This window comes from Coregonus clupeaformis, chromosome 26, assembly GCF_020615455.1.
Source record: "Coregonus clupeaformis isolate EN_2021a chromosome 26, ASM2061545v1, whole genome shotgun sequence".
NCBI classification, from domain to species: Eukaryota; Metazoa; Chordata; class Actinopteri; order Salmoniformes; family Salmonidae; genus Coregonus; species Coregonus clupeaformis.
Window position 1 is genome coordinate 44,853,539 of NC_059217.1, and position 14,092 is coordinate 44,867,630.

The following is a 14,092-nucleotide window of genomic DNA, read 5'->3' on the forward strand; positions in this document are numbered from 1 at the left end:
CGCTTTGGATAAGAGTGTCTGCTAAATGACTAAAATGTAAAATGTACATTTACCAACTCAGAGTAGTAGAATAAGAAAATGGACTACTTCAAAATGGAGATGGCCTCAATGGCGGTGCCTGTGTGCGTACAGACGCCATAATGGGGCAGATACAATGAAGAGTGCTCTATTATTCTCTATGCCATGAACTGAAAACAACAAAACAAACAGATACAGTGCATTCGTAAAGTATTCAGACCCCTTGACTTTTTCCACATTTTGTCACGCCACAGCACCATTCGAAAATGGACCAAATAATTGTTTCCACTCAATCTACACACAATACCCCCATAATGATGGGTGGTCCTCTGTAGCTCAACTGGTAGAGCACGGCGCTTGTATCGCCAGGGTAGTGGGTTCGATCCCCGGGACCACCCATACGTAAAAATGTACACATGACTGTAAGTCGCTTTGGATAAAAGCGTCTGCTAAATGGCATATTATTTATTATTATTATTAATGACAAAGCAAAAACAGTTTACTTCGATATTATGTTTATTATATCAGTATTTGCGCATAAAGGCGTTTACACCGGCCATTTCTCGCATGATTAATTTTACCGACACACCAAAAAAAAATTATACGCACCATCATCTGGATGTGCACAACAAAAGTTCAACATTTACCTTCTGCTATCATTTCTGTCAAGCCGTCTACGCGGTCAATTTGATGCATAGGTTCGATTTATCCAACATATGCACCACACAGAACGCGCTGCAAATGGCTCTGCAACGCGATGCTGCAAGGCAAATGCAGCGTTCCATTGGAAATGAATGTACTTCTGGTGTACCGAAACGCAAGGACACCGTCGGTGTTATCGAAGGAAGAATATTTCAATTCTCTCATTGACTCCTCAAACCCCCCGCATGGTCCCCCCCAAACGTTCCCGGAAATCTCGCGATGTTGTGCCTCTGGGTTTAGAAACTCTGTGGTATAAACTCCTTCAGATATACCCTTCACACGCATGCGCATTCCTTCTATTGGGTTGGAGACTCATTTGAAAACATTAGCCGCGACGAACAATGTTTGTTTTGGTTAGCAATCGATTCGCCTAAAGCGAACATACGTTTCTGGCTAACATAGCGATATAAACCCATCATTATACTCGAGGAACGACAGTCAACATTCATGGGTGAGCTCAAGGAAACCGATGGCTTTGTTAATGTGCACAGGAACGGTAACGCTATAGCTACTGAAACTAGCCGGTCTGTGCAGCTAACATGGCTAGCTAGCTAATTTTATAGCATGGTCCTCTGTAGCTCAATTGGTAGAGCACGGCGCTTGTAACGCCAGTGTAGTGGGTTCGATCCCCGGGACCACCCATACACAAAAATGTATGCACACATGACTGTAAGTCGCTTTGGATAAAAGCGTCTGCTAAATGTCATATTTATTATATTATATTTTAGCCTTGATCTTCTGACTTGGCTAACATATCCAGGAACTTTTACTAGCCAACATCGACCGGCGAAATTTAGCTAGCTACCCCCATGCGAAACCGTCCTTACCCTATCCTGTCTGGGGCGCATTCAGCAGGACGCGACGTTACGGAACGTTCAGAGATAAATGAGTTAGATAGAACAAACATGCATCTCTGACAGTGACATGCAGAATAAGGAATCACTTAGGCTCTATTTGTGGTATTTGTATCTGCAATGTTCAATAACGTTTTTCGTACTGAACATGGCCATGCACACCTCCAGAGGTAGCGGCCAGCATTGGCGCATTGCGCGTCTCACCTTACCCTACCTGTAACGTTTCTGTTTAGAGGACCACAGCGCGGATGACGACAACTCCAGCATCTGGTCATCCTCCCCGGCGAACTCGCCTGTCATGGACCGTAACCCCTCACCACCCCCGGACAAAGAGGGGGAGCAGGGCGGAGAGGAGGTGGATGCTATCGGGGAGACAGTTTACAGCAAACACTGGCTGTTCAGCACCTTGACCCGTCTGATTCAGGTAGGTAACTGGTGCATTGTTGCAATACGGTGTTACTTGTTGCTTCATGACTCATGAGACAACTTATCTAGGCAATTGAAGTCTAAAACGTGTTATGGTGATGATGCGTTTTGCATCATATAATGCATTATGTGTCGTCATCACACGTTTTGCTCTTCACTGAAAGTGCTCTTCTATCTTGTTGTACATTTTCCTCCAAAAATACGCACAACACGTTTGTATCCCATCATCTTGTGCTCAAAATGCGTCGTTGACCCATCATTGATCTTGTTTATGTTTTTCAGATCGTGTCGGAGCAGAACATGGGAGACTCTGATGCCCAGATGCAGCTACCAGAGGAAGACGAGGATGATCTGTGTAAGATCTGGGATATGGCCATGGACAAGGTCTGTCTCTTTCTTCCTTTCTTTACAATTCAAAGGGGCTTTATTGGCGGGGGAAACATGGGGAAACGTGGGGAAACATGGGGGAACATGGGGAAACATGGGGAAACATGGGGAAACATGGGGAAACATGAGGAAACATTGGAGAACGTGGGAAACGTAGAAAATAGTAAAAATAAAGAAAAACCCTTGAATGAGTAGGTGTGTCCAAACTTTTGACTGATACTATATATATATATATATATATATATATATATATATATATATACATACAGTGAGGGAAAGAAGTATTTGATCCCCTGCTGATTTTGTACGTTTGCCCACTGACAAAGACATGATCAGTCTATAATTGTAATGGTAGGTTTATTTGAACAGTGAGAGACAGAATAACAACAAAAAAATCCAGAAAAACGCATGTCAAAAATGTTATAAATTGATTTGCATTTTAATGAGGGAAATAAGTATTTGACCCCTCTGCAAAACATGACTTAGTACTTGGTGGCAAAACCCTTGTTGGCAATCAGAGGTCAGACGTTTCTTGTAGTTGGCCACCAGGTTTGTACACATCTCAGGAGGGATTTTGTTCCACTCCTCTTTGCAGATCTTCTCCAAGTCATTAAGGTTTCGAGGCTGATGTTTGGCAACTCGAAACCTTCAGCTCCCTCCACAGATTTTCTATGGGATTAAGGTCTGGAGACTGGCTAGGCCACTCCAGGACCTTAATGTGCTTCTTCTTGAGCCACTCCTTTGTTGCCTTGGCTGTGTGTTTTGGGTCATTGTCATGCTGGAATACCCATCCACGACCCATTTTCAATGCTCTGGCTGAGGGAAGGAGGTTCTCACCCAAGATTTGACGGTACATGGCCCCGTCCATCGTCCCTTTGATGCGGTGAAGTTGTCCTGTCCCCTTAGCAGAAAAACACCCCCAAAGCATAATGTTTCCACCTCCATGTTTGACGGTGGGGATGGTGTTCTTGGGGTCATAGGCAGCATTCCTCCTCCTCCAAACACGGCGAGTTGAGTTGATGCCAAAGAGCTCGATTTTGGTCTCATCTGACCACAACACTTTCACCCAGTTCTCCTCTGAATCATTCAGATGTTCATTGGCAAACTTCAGACGGCCCTGTATATGTGCTTTCTTGAGCGGGGGACCTTGCGGGCGCTGCAGGATTTCAGTCCTTCACGGCGTAGTGTGTGACCAATTGTTTTCTTGGTGACTATGGTCCCAGCTGCCTTGAGATCATTGAGAAGATCCTCCCGTGTAGTTCTGGGCTGATTCCTCACCGTTCTCATGATCATTGCAACTCCACGAGGTGAGATCTCGCATGGAGCCCCAGGCCGAGGGAGATTGACAGTTCTTTTGTGTTTCTTCCATTTGCGAATAATCGCACCAACTGTTGTCACCTTCTCACCAAGCTGCTTGGCGATGGTCTTGTAGCCCATTCCAGCCTTGCGTAGGTCTACAATCTTGTCCCTGACATCCTTGGAGAGCTCTTTGGTCTTGGCCATGGTGGAGAGTTTGGAATCTGATTGATTGCTTCTGTGGACAGGTGTATTTTATACAGGTAACAAACTGAGATTAGGAGCACTCCCTTTAAGAGTGTGCTCCTAATCTCAGCTCGTTACCTTTATAAAAGACACCAGAGAGCCAGAAGTCTTTCTGATTGAGAGGGGTCAAATACTTATTTCCCTCATTAAAATGCAAATCAATTTATAACATTTTTGACATGCGTTTTTCAGGATTTTTTTGTTGTTATTCTGTCTCTCACTGTTCAAATAAACCTACCATTAAAATTATAGACTGATCATTTCTTTGTCAGTGGGCAAATGTACAAAATCAGCAGGGGATCAAATACTTTTTTTTCCCCTCACTGTATATATATTAGTAACACCATCCTAATATTGAGTTGCAGTCAGTACAGCCTCAATTCGTCGGGGCATGGACTCTACAAGGTGTTGAAAGCGTTCCACAGGGATGCTGGCCCATGTTGACTCCAAAGGCACTTAAATATTTTGTCTTGCCCATTCGCCCTCTGAATGGCACACATACACAATCCATGTCTCAACTGTTTTTGAGGTTTAAAAATCCTCCCCTTCATCTACACTGATTGAAGTGGATTTAACAAATTACATCAATAAGGGATCATAGCTTTCACCTGGATTCACCTGGTCAGTCTGCCATGGTGTTCCTAATGTTTTGTACACTCAGTGTGTATATTCTGAATACAGAGATCTTTAAATAAATACCATGCTTATGATATCTAGGTTACATCGTCATTAGTCAGCTAGTCTGCTGTCAAATTTAACTTTCATGTTACAAATGTTTTTGATATTACTGGTAATGTTAAATGTGTTTTTATCTCTTTCCGTTTCATATGGGTTAATATGACCCTGTCTGTCTGTAGGATGTGGCTGGTTTCTTACAGGAGTTCAAAGCTGCAGATATCCTCCTGGGAGTGATCGCTAAGTCTCGATGCCCTCGTCTCACTGTGAGTGAACTGTTCAACGTTCTAGTTTACATCATGTGTGTTATACTCTATTATAAACCGGGTGGTTTGAGTCCTGGATTCTGATTGGTTGATAGCCGTGGTATATCAGAGGGTATGACATAACATGTATTTTTACTGCTCTAATTACGTTGGTAACCAGTTTATAATAACAATAAGGCACCTCAGGGGTTTATGATATACGTTGTTATACCATGGTATATTGGCCATATACCACACCCCCTTGGGCCTTATTGCTTAATCAGTCCACCGTCTAGTCTTTGAAATGCATTCAATAGTCCTTTTTCCCCCAGTTGCACCCACCCAGCAAGATTTGTTTAAATTGGCACAACGTCATGTTGCCATGGCATCTTATTGATGTTTTCTCTTGTCCTCTCTCCCCAGGAGATATGTGTGGGGATCCTGGGTAACATAGCCTGCTTCCCTGAGACTTGTCTGACCCTCAGCCAGAACAACGACCTAGGGTGGGTGGAGACACTAAAAACACTTTTCCCTTTTCAACACCAACACTAAAACCCTTTTCACACTATCATGACAACCTGAACAGTACTGTGCTGGCTTCGACATGTCCAGCACTGTTGCAACGCCTATGGAGGATGTAACAGTTTATCTAATGTAATTATGTTTATCTCCACAGGGTGGTGCTGTTGCTCCTTCTTGGAGACACTGATCCCCCGACACTGCTGGAGACAACCAGGTGAGAATACCCTAAAAGGGCTAGAAAAATTCCTTCATTGTCTGTTGTCGTGGCTCAAATAAGAGGAAGAAGCACAATGCTGTATATACCTTTTTTTTTTATAGAGATGTAACTCTACAAAATGAACTGGGCCCGGTTTCCCTAAAGCATCTTAATGCTAAGTTCATCGTTAGAACCGTCGTAGGAGCATCGTTAAATCTCCGAGTAGTTTCCCAAAACCATCGATACTAAAGTTGCACTTTTAAAATGTTTGTTATTTGCCAACTGCCTCAGACCACTCGTAGAACAGCTAATATTTTTTTGCCCTTCCGCCTCACTTTATACACAGAAGATCTCAGCTGAACACAGAATCAAGCTGTTTATCGGTCTCTCTGTGACCTCCGAGAATGTCTTTGCAATTGTTAAACATTTTACATTTGACATTTTAGTCATTTTAGCAGACACTCTTATCCAGAGCGACTTACAGTTTAGTGAGTGCATACATTTTTATACCCCCCGGGAAACGAACCCACAACCCTGGCGTTGCAAGCGCCACGCTCTACCAACTGAGCTACACGGGGCCAGTATAAACAAGCAAAGGATAAAAAATAAGCTTCAAATGAAAACCGAGATGACTGCATAAAAATGATATACTGTACATTAGGCCTTAGGTATTTTTGATGTTTTGTTATCCCCAGTAGCTGTTGCTCTTCCCGGGGTCCAACACAAAACATGAAACATGACATAATACAGAACATTAATAGACAAGAACAGCTCAAGGACAGAACTACGTCAATTAGGCTACGTATTGAAATCCATTACGTGTTCAGTCAATTGAGTTATATTTAGCAAATTGTAGGCTACTGTCCTTTTTGCCTCAATATATTTAATGATGTGTTACAACATGTGCAATTATGTACCAGATCTGTGATTTAGTGTATTACTGTAGGGTAGGCCTAAGCCTTGTCTCTTGGCACTTGCTTTTTAGAGTGTGTTTGTGTTTTTGTTGATTATTTCATTTATTGATTGGTGTGAATTTCTTTGTCCAGACTGCTGCTGACCTGTGTGTCCCAGAGCGATGTGTCTTCTCTGTGGCTGGAGAGAATACGGCAGCAGACCTCTGTGTGCTCCAGCCTCTGCTTTATCATGTGGAGTTCCACCAACAGTAAGTCCTTCATATGTTACAACAACTGGGAATCATTTGTCAAAACGTGACTTTGCACAAATGTGTGTGTGTGTGTGTGTGTATTGAGAATACTGGTTAGAATATGTTCAAAGATTGATCCAACCAACGTTAATCAACGTTGAGGAATATGCATCGTCAGTCACAGGCTTCATTAGGAAAATGTGTTGATGATGTTGTACCCACAATAACAATCAGACATACCCCAACCAAAATCTCTCTGGATGAACGGAGAAATCCGTACCATGCTGAGAGCCCGTTCTGCAGCATTCTATGGCGTTCCAATTCATCCCAAAGGTGTTCGATGGGGTTGAGGTCAGGGCTCTGCGCAGGCCATTCAAGTTATTTCACACCGATCGTATGTGTGGCACGTTTTCAGTGTTAATCAGATGTTTATTCAGGTAAACAAACAATTTCTGATGTGTAAGAAACATTAGATTATTTTTTTTGGGGGGTGACCAACTTTCAACAAAAAAAAATCATGGGGGAACCAGTCCCCCCCAACCCCCATCCACCCATAAACCTCTGAAGTCTATAGCTCGACATTAATTACTTCACCAATCAGAGCAGCTTGCTATAGAGCAAGCTATTTACAAACAATGGACAGAAGTGTAAGGCGGGTGGTGTGAGAGAGGGTGGAAGAGGCTTGGCTTGAAGCGCTGGGCATCTTGTCGTTATGACAATAATTATCTGAATTAGACCCACAGAATTATACCTAGGGAGAAGCGGCTTCTATGAAGGAACTTTGAATGTCTTTTGAAATTCAGACTTGGTTTAACGTGTGTGTGCAGAGCGGTACCAGAGATTAAATAAAGCACTAGTTAATAAATCCAAAGTGAAACGTGACAACTATAATATCCTTAACTAGCATTGAAAAGGTTAATCCATTCATCTCTAATTTAGAAATGTCTCCCTAATTTCTGAATCATGCTTGTAATGTCAGTAGGCAATTTTTATTTTTAGTCATTTAGCAGACGCTCTTATCCAGAGCGACTTACAGGAGCAATTAGGGTTAAGTGCCTTGCTCAAGGGCACATCAGCAGATTTTTCACCTAGTCGGCTCGGGGATTAGAACCAGCGACCTTTCGGTTACTGTCACAACGCTCTTAACCACTAAGTTACTTGCCGCTTAGTAGTTAGAAGCTACTAGAGTATGCTTCAGAGGGGAGGGGCAGGTAGCCTACATGCACACATGTTGGTAAAGATGCTCAGCTGGCAGACAGACACTGGAATACGTTTCTGTTGGTAAAGATGCTCAGCTGGCAGACAGACACTGGAATACGTTTCTGTTGGTAAAGATGCTCAGCTGGCAGACAGACACTGGAATACGTTTCTGTTGGTAAAGATGCTCAGCTGGCAGACAGACACTGGAATACGTTTCTGTTGGTAAAGATGCTCAGCTGGCAGACAGACACTGGAATACGTTTCTGTTGGTAAAGATGCTCAGCTGGCAGACAGACACTGGAATACGTTTCTGTTGGTAAAGATGCTCAGCTGGCAGACAGACACTGGAATACGTTTCTGTTGGTAAAGATGCTCAGCTGGCAGACAGACACTGGAATACGTTTCTGTTGGTAAAGATGCTCAGCTGGCAGACAGACACTGGAATACGTTTCTGAGTGACTGAGTGAGGGCGTTTTTTGTGGGACCAAAAAAAATAAATGCCTGGATCGTAAAACAACGTTATTAACCCGGTTCCCGTGTTTTTCAATTAACTGTTCCATTCTGGAATAATATAGATCACTTTAGTTCCTAGTTCTGATTCTGCTCCTCGGGGAAAAAAACGACGTTACTTTCGGGTTTTAAGTTCCCTGAACAGGTTCCGACCCCTGATATTTGTCCATTTTGTATGTTTTATTGGAAAGAGGGTAGACAGTCGTAGAGATGGATAGAGTGTGTCACCGACACCACCAACGGGTGCTGTAGGAGGTGGCACCGACCTCTAGGATACCCAGGCCTGATCATTCTTGTGTGGGTTTCTGTTAGATTGTTTCATAAGAACAAATATACATATTTGATGTAACTGTTGATGAGTGAAGCCCACTGTTTGCCTGTCATTTCCTCTTGTGTGTGTGTGTGTGTGTGTGTGTGTGTTTCTGTCTCTGTGTGCGAGTGTGTCTATGCATCTGTGCATGGGTGTGTGTGTGTGTGTGTGTGTGTGTCTGTGTGTTTCTGTCTGACTATACCCTCTCTCCGTAGTTGACCTGCTGGTGAAGGTGGGGGAGCTGGTTGACAAGCTGTTTGACCTGGATGAAGAGTTGATGAAGACCTGGGTCACAGCTGGATCTCAGCCCAGTGATGAAGAAGAGGGTGGGGAGAGACGTCTGGGCGTGGCCTCCTCGCTCCTCGAGGCTGCCAAGCAGCTAAGGTAAAGACAGTTGTTTCCGCTAATATTCTCTTAGAAAGTATTGGTAAGAACAACTCCGTAATAACCGCTTTGATGGAGGTATTAGTAAGAGCAAGCTTGTAACAGCATGACATCATGTTTTCAGGAGACCTGCCACTGGGTGGTGCCATTCTGATATGGCAAGCAACATGAGGGGCTATCCCCAATGTTTCCACAGGTCAGAGAGTTTGAGGGGCTATCCCCAATGTTTCCACAGGTCAGAGAGTTTGAGGGGCTATCCCCAATGTTTCCACAGGTCAGAGAGTTTGAGGGGCTATCCCCAATGTTTCCACAGGTCAGAGAGTTTGAGGGGCTATCCCCAATGTTTCCACAGGTCAGAGAGTTTATGAGGGGCTATCCACATGTTTCCACAGGTCAGAGAGTTTGTGAGGGGCTATCCCCAATGTTTCCACAGGTCAGAGAGTTTGTGAGGGGCTATCCACAATGTTTCCACAGGTCAGAGAGTTTATGAGGGGCTATCCACATGTTTCCACAGGTCAGAGGGTTTATGAGGGGCTATCCACATGTTTCCACAGGTCAGAGAGTCCAGAGGGTTTAAAGGTTTATCTGCATGCCCTCCAGCTCCTCACCACGATCCATCAGGGGATTGAGACGCTGGGTGAGACATGTTGTTCAAAATGTTACAAAATAGTTGCTTTATGTAAATGATCATAAATTACAGCAACTTCTCTCTTACATGACTTCTCCCTCTCGCATATCTAGTATTTTAGTACATTAATATATTTATATCTTGCTTGTTTTTGTGTTTTTATCCTGAGAGCTGAAGTTAGTAAGATTTCCAATGTATTCATTACTCATAGCAGGTCAAGTTGAGCTAGTAGACATCAAATATAACTCACTCCCTGGTCTCCCCTCCCCTTCTCCTCTCCAGCTGTTGCAGGTGGGACGGGCCAGGTACTATGGAGCTTCCTGTGTGAGGTGGTCTGTGAGGACCTGTGTCAGCCAGATGACCCTCCACTAGTACTACAGGAAGAGAAGATCTTACTGGTCCATGCGCTGGCTGTTCTGTCAGTCCTCTATTCATGTCAGGACCAGGAACAAGAGCACAGCAAAGCGGACACGTGTAAGACCTCTGGATTTTTATTATCCTGTGATGAACGAGAGGTGTTGCTAATGTGGTACTTTTTTAATAATGAGATGTGAGCATATTTCTTCTACTTTTACTAACTGATAACTTGAGCATTTTCTTACCAAAACCACTGGAAGTCAATGTACCTGAAAGTCAAACCAATGTAAGGCAAAATGAGTGCGTTTTTTGAATTTCATGTCTGAATCATCCCAAAGTATCTGAAAGGCCTGTGCCCTGTTCTCCAGTCTTGCCTCTCGTTGGGAGCATGTTGAGGGTACTGCAGTACCACAGAGAGTGCCAGGTCAGTTCTGGACACGGACAGAAGAAGAAGGAGGAAGAGGAGGAGGTGGAGGAAGAGGTGGAGGAGGTGGATGAGCAGCTCCGGGCTCTGATCCAGACAACGGTAGAGTTCCTCTCTGACATCATCACTGACCTCACCAAGGTAACGCTGCTGCTGGAACTGTCCAATCAAAAACAGCCACTGTTTCCTACAATGTTACTTCATCTCTAAACCAAAAATAGTCTTAAGTTAATACAATAAGATGTCTTATATGTTTATAACCTATATCGTGGTGTGTGTGTGTGTGTGTGTTCCCTAGGATGCGGTGTCAGAGTTGGTGAGGAGAGGTTACCTGACAGAAAAGACATGTCTGCCAGCAGTAGGTTCTATGCTCCCCCAGTTCAGCCCTGCCGTAAGTTCTCCCTCTCGCTTTATAATGCGGAATATAATATCCATCATGACTGAAAAATAGAGGCCAGTGGATAGGATGTAATCAACATTATGCTAAATCAGGTCGATTTTAAGAGTTTGTTTCAAGTTTGTGTGTTGTCTTTGTCTGTGATGTCACTTGTTCTCTGGAAACTACAGTCAACATGGGTTTCCGCCACGCCCTAACACTTCAAATCAAATGTATTGGTCACATGGTTAGCAGATGTTATTGAGAGTGTAGCGGAATGCTTGTGCTTCTAGTTCCGACAGTGCAGCAATATCTAGCAAGTAATATCTAACAGTTCCACAACAAATACCTAATACACACAAATCTAAGTAAAGGAATGGAATAAGAATATATCAATATATGGATGAGCAATGTCATTATCAGAGCGGCATAATCTAAGATGCAAGATAGTATAGATAAGATAGTATAGAATACAGTATATACATATGAGATGGGTAATGCAAGATATGTAAACATTATTAAAGTGACCATTGATCTTCAAGTCTGTATGTAGGCAGCAGCCTCTCTGTGCTAGTGATGGCTGTTTAACAGTCTGATGGCCTTGAGATGGAAGCAGTTTTTCATTCTCTCGGTCCCAGCTTTGATGCACCTGTACTGACCTCGCCTTCTGGATGATAGCGGGGTGAACAGGCAGTGGCTCGGGTGGTTGATGGTCCTTGATGATATTTTTGGCCTTCCTGTGACATCGGGTGCTGTAGGTGTCCTGGAGGGCAGGCAGTGTGCCCCCCGGTAATGCGTTCGGCAGACCACACCCCCCTCTGGAGAGCCCTGCGGTTGCGGGCGGTGCAGTTGCCGTACCAGGCGGTGATACAGCCCGACAGGATGCTCTCAATTGTGCATCTGTAGAAGTTTGTGATTCCTCCTGGTCTGAGTACAGGGGTTCTCATAACTAACCCTCCACCCCCTGTATAGATTCATGTTGTCATAACTAACCCTCTGCCCTGTATAGATTCATGTTGTCATAACTAACCCTCTGCCCTGTATAGATTCATGTTGTCATAACTAACCCTCTATCCTCTGTATAGGTACAACACCTGGTCTTCATGTTGTCAGAGGCTGATCCCAAGCTGGCAGACACAGTGAGAAAGGAGTTTCCTGTCTCCCACAGCCCCAAGCTGATCCACTAGGCATCATCTTCCTCCTCCAGACGGAAGGTATCCACATTGCGTCCACAGTGGATACTGTTATGGGTCTGAGGATTGACTGATAGACTTTGATGTCATGCTACAGTTATATCCATGGAATAATACCACTTCACATGCAGAAAGGTTGTATAATATTACCAATACACTTGGACGGTACTGAGAATATCATGAAATGGTGTCAACTGTTAATGTTTGTTTTTATGTCATGGTCTACAAAAATGGAATATCTTACTCTGAGAAAAAAAAAAAGCTGAATTATTTGTTTGTTTAACTTGTTTAAAATAAAAAGTATTTTCTCCAGTGTGGCTAAAAATGATAATTACATTGTATATTCCAATGTGGTCCTACTGTATTCAGTCTAGGGTTGCAATATTCTGCTAACTTTCCTCAAATTCCAAGGTTTTCCAGAAATCCTGGTTGGAGGCTCCGGATTTCCTGCTTAATCCCTCCTGATTCCAGGAATCATCCAACTGGGTTTTTCTGGGAAAACATGGGAATTCTGGGAAAGTTACCAACATTTTCAAACCCTAATTCAGTCATGTTTCTGCAAGTCTGTAGACAAGGAGAGCTTTTCCAGCTCATAACAGAGAATTGAATGGACCCAGTCAACTTGTTGCTGTTTTAATAAAGATATTAAATATCTAATTTTGTGTAATTGAAAAATAGATTTAGCAGGCAGTAGGCATTTAGAATTAAATGTGGAGTGGAGCTTCATAGTCCCTTGTTGACATCACGTGTCCCGCGTACCTTCGAAATTATTCGGCAATCATAATTTTATTTTAAATGAATTTGATAAATGATTTGATAAAATGAATAAAGAAAATTAGACAAAATACAAATCCTGTCGAACGGATGAAAACGTTGTCGATCTTTTAAACATTTCTCCTGTATCTTCCGTTTCCATTAAACATGTCGCAATTCTTTTTTTTTTGTGACATTTATTTTGTCGAATAAACCCTGGGTCAATGGAAAGCTGCCTAGAGATCAATACATTAGTGTGTGTATATATATATATATATATATATATATATATATACAGTGGGGAGAACAAGTATTTGATACACTGCCGATTTTGCAGGTTTTCCTACTTACAAAGCATGTAGAGGTCTGTAATTTTTATCATAATTACACTTCAACTGTGAGAGACGGAATCTAAAACAAAAATCCAGAAAATCACATTTTATGATTTTTAAATAATTAATTAGCATTTTATTGCATGACATAAGTATTTGATCACCTACCAACCAGTAAGAATTCCGGCTCTCACAGACCTGTTAGTTTTTCTTTAAGAAGCCCTCCTGTTCTCCACTCATTACCTGTATTAACTGCACCTGTTTGAACTCGTTACCTGTATAAAAGACACCTGTCCACACACTCAATCAAACAGACTCCAACCTCTCCACAATGGCCAAGAGCAGAGAGCTGTGTAAGGACATCAGGGATAAAATTGTAGACCTGCACAAGGCTGGGATGGGCTACAGGACAATAGGCAAGCAGCTTGGTGAGAAGGCAACAACTGTTGGCGCAATTATTAGAAAATTGAAGAAGTTCAAGATGACGGTCAATCACCCTCGGTCTGGAGCTCCATGCAAGATCTCACCTCGTGGGGCATCAATGATCATGAGGAAGGTGAGGGATCAGCCCAGAACTACATGGCAGGACCTGGTCAATGACCTGAAGAGAGCTGGAACCACAGTCTCAAAGAAAACCATTAGTAACACACTACGCCGTCATGGATTAAAATCCTGCAGCACACGCAAGGTCCCCCCTGCTCAAGCCAGCGCATGTCCAGGCCCGTCTGAAGTTTGCCAATGACCATCTGGATGATCCAGAGGAGGAATGGGAGAAGGTCATGTGGTCTGTTGAGACAAAAATAGAGCTTTTTGGTCTAAACTCCACTCGCCGTGTTTGGAAGAAGAAGAAGGATGAGTACAACCCCAAGAACACCATCCCATCCGTGAAGCATGGAGGTGGAAACATCATTCTT

The 14,092-nt window shown here is 43.2% G+C and overlaps 1 protein-coding gene across 1 annotated transcript; it reads left to right on the forward strand.

The window, feature by feature from the left end:
* The first annotated feature begins 1,020 nt into the window (after window positions 1-1,020).
* saal1 (serum amyloid A-like 1) lies at window positions 1,021-13,026 on the forward strand. Its single transcript, XM_041849821.2, has 13 exons — window positions 1,021-1,171; window positions 1,808-1,998; window positions 2,283-2,384; window positions 4,787-4,870; window positions 5,273-5,352; window positions 5,526-5,585; window positions 6,614-6,729; window positions 8,947-9,115; window positions 9,670-9,752; window positions 10,026-10,217; window positions 10,469-10,665; window positions 10,823-10,915; window positions 11,986-13,026. Exons 1-13 carry the CDS (start codon window positions 1,168-1,170, stop codon window positions 12,085-12,087), a joined length of 1,473 nt encoding a protein of 490 aa, XP_041705755.2. The 5' UTR covers window positions 1,021-1,167; the 3' UTR covers window positions 12,088-13,026.
* The last annotated feature ends 1,066 nt before the right edge of the window (window positions 13,027-14,092 follow it).

What these genes read in the sequence shown, in the direction of transcription:
- saal1 (XM_041849821.2), top strand. An exon ending in ACACTGCTGGAGACAACCAG is followed by an intron (nt 5,586 to 6,613) that starts GTGAGAATACCC and finishes TTCTTTGTCCAG; the next exon opens with ACTGCTGCTGACCTGTGTGT. An exon ending in TCCCCCAGTTCAGCCCTGCC is followed by an intron (nt 10,916 to 11,985) that starts GTAAGTTCTCCC and finishes TCCTCTGTATAG; the next exon opens with GTACAACACCTGGTCTTCAT.